Source organism: Eucalyptus grandis, chromosome 4 (genome assembly GCF_016545825.1).
Source record: "Eucalyptus grandis isolate ANBG69807.140 chromosome 4, ASM1654582v1, whole genome shotgun sequence".
NCBI classification, from domain to species: domain Eukaryota; kingdom Viridiplantae; phylum Streptophyta; class Magnoliopsida; order Myrtales; family Myrtaceae; genus Eucalyptus; species Eucalyptus grandis.
The window spans coordinates 9538444-9544583 of NC_052615.1; the positions used below are offsets into that span (position 1 = coordinate 9538444).

The 6140-nt window shown below is 36.0% G+C and overlaps 1 protein-coding gene across 1 annotated transcript; it reads left to right on the plus strand.

Annotated features, from left to right (window-relative positions):
• The first annotated feature begins 4815 nt into the window (after nucleotides 1-4815).
• Nucleotides 4816-5848, plus strand: LOC104440901 (dof zinc finger protein DOF1.5). The gene has a single exon (XM_039311188.1). It carries the CDS (start codon nucleotides 5082-5084, stop codon nucleotides 5658-5660), a length of 579 nt encoding a protein of 192 aa, XP_039167122.1. The 5' UTR covers nucleotides 4816-5081; the 3' UTR covers nucleotides 5661-5848.
• Nucleotides 5849-6140: the final 292 nt, after the last annotated feature.

Sequence of the window (6140 nt, forward strand, 5' to 3'; positions counted from 1 at the left end):
GGTAGTACGTAGCTCTTTAATCTCTCAGTGGAATGTCTGGTTATGAAAAAATACAAATTCTCTTTGGATGAGCCGGTGTTGCTCGCGCACTCGTTTTGCTCTTCAGCCAAGAGCAGGAGACGCTCTCACCTTTTGCCAGTCTTTTGCAGTGTCCTTTCATAGGATTGTAAAGATGATCTTCCGGCTATCTTTTGTTCGAGGACAATAATTCAGCGGACACCAGCATCATGCAATCTGTAGGACCAATGCTCAGAAACTGTCCATTTGATTTCTGGCTTATGTACAAAACACGTGGGGTTTTTTTTTTTTTTAAATTTGGAAAGGAAATTAAATCAATGCGAATCCCGACTCCTGAGTAATCAATTATTACTCTAGAACAACTTATTTCTTTTCTAGATCCTTGAAAAACGGGTTTCAATTTTTGATGGTCAATAGATTTAAAAAAAAAGGTAAATTTCTCCCATTGTTCATAAAATCTTTTAATGTTTTACGTATACAGCGTTTTATATAAAAATAACAATAAAAAAATAAAAGGTCACGACAAGTTATGAGCAAGGAATCTGTTGCTTGAAAGATCGTAGAGCCACTGCTTATTTTAAAGAAGAACCCGTCTTGCTTAACGGATCGACGGAGGGTTTTCGTTTTCCCTTTTTCATTGTGATGGAATATATGCAATTAAAATTTGTTTCTTTCTTTGCATTTTATGATTCTTTAGCATCTTTTTTTAATGGGCAGGATTCGATTAAGAGTCATGTTCTTCCGGTTGCTGGATCACATCGAAATGTTCCACAAGTTCAAAAGTGGGGCAGTCTCATCGGATTATTTTATACGAGCTTTTCCACATTTCTATAGTCCTTGCGTTGAGATTAAGGCCGAGGAAAAGTATTAAAAAAGACCTCTGGTATATATGGGCTTGAAAGAATCTCTGTATGGATGAATAATCAATTGATAAAAAGATAACAATCCCATTCCGAGCGTACCTTTTATAATTTATACGTGTCGGTATTATCTAGGGGATGTGCCATGATTGTGTCATTTGCCCTCAACCTGGAATCAAGGCAGAAAAAAAGGGCAATTCATTTATAAAATAACAACCCGACCAAAATTATTAAATAAAATAAAATAAAAAAGCATATAAAACTAAAATTTGAAGAACCCAAGTGGTTCACCAGCTGTTACAATCCATGTGCTTTGCTTACCTGGCACAGCAGCGGATGGCTAGAATCAAAGGTTCGTGTTAAATAAGATAGTGATCACCGAAATAAATATTATTCCTAATTTTCCCTACCAAGAGAGGAATGTATATTTGCTGAATTGATCTTGATAATGAAAATATTTTCTGTTAATCAATTTTTCTGAGTAATATAAACCATCGGTTCTTAGAAAAATATTTTTAAAGTTCATAATTTTTCGTAAGACGGATGCACCAATGCAACTTTCCCCATATGAATTGAGTTGGCCGCCACCCCGCAACGCCTGTACTTTCATGGGGAAAAATTTCCCACTGGAAATAGTTTTGAGATTCATTATTCTATCTATCTAATAATATTTTAAAAATCACACCAAAATTATCATATGACCTGTCTGTAAAAACTTCTCTTTTCCTTCCCTCCTTCCCCTTTTTGCTTTGACTTGGAAGAGCCCATTGACTATTTAGGGTAAGATAAGAATTTCTTTATTGGTTCGATTTCAATACGCACACGTCTAAATGTTTGTCTCAAGAAAAGTGCATGCACCAGCAGGAAAACCCTATCCGGAAATCATTATCTTATGGTGGCTTAATCTGCACTGAACCGGGTATGGGCTGGCACTAAATTTTACTTCCCCAACTTGCACTAATTGGAAGAAAAAGTACACATTAAAATATTAAATAAAAGCCAAGGCAGAAAAGTAGACTTTTCTTGCTTCACTAATATAAAGCAACTTGATAATGAAGAACCATAACAGCAAGCAACATATATATAAAATCTTTCCCACAAAAATCCAAATTTGCCCATACTTTTATATTCACAATATCTAACACTTTATTAGGGCACTCGTATTGGGTTTCCAAAGTGCATAAAGCTAAACCTGAGAAAATATTTATGGTGAAGCCAATTCACAAAGCATTGGCATCAGTTGAATTTTTTTAAACATAGAGATATATGTTAGCAAAGAAAAAAAAATGTTCACTCCTAAATATCGGTATGTAACATTAGGTCAGGATGATGACTTTCTCAAATAACTTCTCAATGAGTCGATTTTCATCCATAGTTGTCAGTAAATTGAGATTCTCTTAGTTTCGGGTTGTAAATTAATTCTCCCGAGTCCATCCCATACATTATTTGAAAGATGATCAAATAATAGTGACTTGCATCTCCATCAATTATCTATTTTTGAGCGTTTTCTCATGATTTAGGAAGAATTTATAGGAGGAAATTAAGTCAATTTACCCCTTAACTAAAATGGTACATATATATATATCTTTTATATATATATATCTTTTTGGCATTTGCCATTATAACTATTAGATTATTTTGAAAGAGTAGACTAGGAGCGCCTCAATCAATCAAAATTAAAGTGTTTACTCTTTATGGTTTCTTTGAGGAATTTTTTTTTTTCATTTTTTAAATGGAAAGAGACTTCCAAAGCACCCTAAAGAAAAAGTACATCGCTCTTTCCAATTGAAAGGGAAGAAAATGCTCCCTTTTTCACACTTTTTATACTGGAAAGCCGCTGGAAATGAGGCTGCTTTTGGGATTAGCTTAACCGGATCCCCTTTATTAAAGCAATTCCCACAATAAAACTGCTTTTTCACTCAAATTGCAACTGAAAGTTGATAACAAAAGAACCCTGAAAACTTTAAAATGTTGTAAAGAAAGCAAGAAAAGTTGGTGTGAGAGGCCCATCTGAAAGCTGAAAAAGATGCCCTAAAAGTGAGAAAAGGAATAGCAATCTATGAAGAGAATCCATCTTTATTAGGATTACTATGCCTTGCCCGGTCGGCACATTTATTCATTTCATCGCCATTTGCGAACTTTTTCCTTTGCTAAAGTTGGGAATTATGTGAGTAGATGATGATGTTGCACCATCTTTTTTATTTATCTATTTTATTTAAGGAACAAGGTCAGTGATGATGTCGCTCACCTTGTTTTTTGATCCAATTGGACTAGATTATTTAAAACTTTTTGTTTTTAAATAAGTATGTATTAACAGCTTTGTTTCAATTATGGAGCAATATATAAGAAAACAGAAGAAAAATAGATTGAGCACTTTTTTTTTTTTTTGTTCACTTATCAAACACAGCAATCTTTATAATAGTCTCTTTATATGTCGTTAATATGTAAAATACAAAGAAAATAGGAAAAAAAAATGATAAAGGCTCCATTTTTCTTTTGCTAAAAGATAAAGCCTCCTTTTTGGAACGATAAACGTGCAACTTTTCTTAGGCACCCGATTGAATTCCATTGACTAAATCAACTTTGCCTTTTTGGGCATGTTAGTGGGCAAAATCATACGTGCTATAGAAGAATATCAGAGCGATGATGTGTGCTCGAAATGACTAGGAGATAAAATGAAGAAAGCATCATATAAAGGAAATAAAGGTACTGTTAACGTGTAATTTTGAACACTTGCAAATATAGTTAATGATTAATATTTTGATCTTTAAATTTTTATAGTTATTTAACATACAAAAAGAATGCAACGGGAACTTCTTAATGAAAATAAAAATATATGGGTGCTTTAATTTCCCCCATTAACTTTTGGCTGATACTGAGGGTGCTTTATAGCAACTTTTAGTGCCAAACAAAGTATAAAGCAGCATAATGAAAGGACAAGGCATAACAAGGTGCAGAGACAAAGTGCTGTGTGATGATAGGCACCTGGAGCTCTCGATGCCCCAGCATCTGTTCTTTTGGATATAATCTATTTGGGGAGTTCTCATTTCCATTTATGGCACGTTTGCATTATTCATCCTCCTTCTAGGTTATCTTTTGTAAGCACCACAAGTAAAGAGATGGCAAAAAAATCAACAATGTTATAATAATTTGAAGTGCCTCTCCAACGATAAGGAACAATTTTAGGGTTTGAATCACTGTTGCGTTTACTTTTCGCCTTCTATTTGTGTGCTCAACGTCTAGATATGATAAAAAAAAAAATGAAGCCTATTTTTCAGTCATTGTAGACTTTTTCTCCTCTCGTTATTATAGAAAGAACGAGTACACAAGTTATTAGATCAATTTTTTCGGCCTAACAAAAGGAATTGGACCTAACTTTTTTTAGTGGATAAACATGAGAAACTATCTGCTACTAAGACAAACTCTTATTCCTTTGTTCACACTAGGGTTGGAATTGATTTAACTGTTGTTCTTTTGGATATACATGGATTTTTCAACGGTAGATATGAAGAGTTTATCATCATCTTTTTGTATATATTCCAAATTCTTCCGGTAGGATATTGCAGAACTTGACTAAGACAACACCTCATGTCTTTATGCTTCTCGATTTTGGGACTGTTTTGACACTTGTTACGCAACCTTTCAAGATGGGAACCCGGAATTTTTTTTCCGGACTCTATCATAATATATATCAAATCACTGTAGAATTGATGACGTGGAGTAATGATGTGGACAAAAAGCTCATAATCTGCTTTTTCACGTCACCTACTCTTGTTTCCTCTCCTCGGCTCTGCTGGTCCATGACCTTTATTTGATTTTATACTCTCTCTCTCTCTCTCTCTCTCTCGTTCCATGACCTTTATTTGATTTTATACTCTCTCTCTCTCTCTTTTCTCTTTCTCTCTCTCTTTCGGTTGTGCACTTTTTTCCTTCTCTTCCCACTGGTATATATTCCTTTCTCTTTCTCTCTCTCTCAGTACACCGCAAAAGAACAACCTCTCTCGAGTTCTTGGGAGACCCATTCCCTCAATCTCTCCAACCATTTCATTTCACAATCTCCCTCTCATCACACCGCAAAACAACAGTCTCTCTCCGATTCTTGAAGACCCCTTCCCTTAATCTGTCCAACCATTTCACTACATAATCTCTCTCTCTCTCTCTCTCTCTCTCTCAGATTAGAATATAAATCCATTTCTTGATCTTATGGCAAACCCTAGCCATGGCGTCCAAGACTCAAAAGGGATCAAGCTCTTTGGAGCAACAATCACTTTGCAAGGATTTAGGGATCAACAGGTCAAGAGTGAAGCCCCAATTAGCACAGAAGCGACGACAACGATGACGACGATGACGACAACAACGAAGATGGCGACGATATCAACAACCAACAGAAATCAAGATGCACTCGCAGAGGCAATGAAGAGGCCAGACAAGATCATACCATGCCCGAGATGCAAGAGCATGGAGACCAAATTTTGCTACTTCAACAACTACAATGTCAACCAGCCCAGGCATTTTTGCAAGGGTTGCCAGAGGTACTGGACTGCTGGCGGGGCCCTGAGGAATGTCCCTGTTGGGGCTGGCCGCCGGAAGAGCAAGCCACCGTGCCGGGGAATGGATGGGTTCCCAGAGAGTTGCTCTTTCGAAGGGTCAGAGGTAAACCATCATCAATACTATGATTTGGATTATGGGGTGGTGGAGAATTGGCATCAGTTGGTTCCACAAGGCGCTTTCCAACATGTTGTTAGGGTCAAGAGGAGGAGGAATGGGGATCAAAGCTATTGATAGTTTTGATGCTTTTTAGTCTTCTTCATCTGTTTTCCTATTTTGTTTCAGTGATATCAAGATTTTGAAGAGGGTATAATCAACATGACCTCTGTGGTGGTGGGGTGTAAATTCTGAAATGTGGTAGATGATGTACAGGCTGGACTTTGTAGTTTTTATAAACTTCCGAAGCATTTTATCTTCTGGTCCATAGATGGATAAGAATTACATTCTCGGCGGTTTCCTTTCCTTTTTTCGTTTTTTCTAATAGAGAGGATAAGGAAAAGAGATGGAGGTTATCTCTAACGTTGAAAATTCTAGGATGTTTAGTCCACGTTGGTGGTCTTGGTTAAGAATCAACGTTTGGTAATACAACTAATCAATAATAATATATAAAAAAAAAAAAAAATAGCTGGTATTGTTACAATAAGCAGACCGACGGATCTTTTCTTTCTCATAACACAAGTTATTAGGAATTTCGACTCAACTAGTTGATTCACA

Coding starts and splice junctions, on each gene's coding strand:
- LOC104440901 (XM_039311188.1), top strand. CDS start 5,082: ATGGCAAACCCTAGCCATGGCGTCCAAGACTCAAAAGGGATCAAGCTC.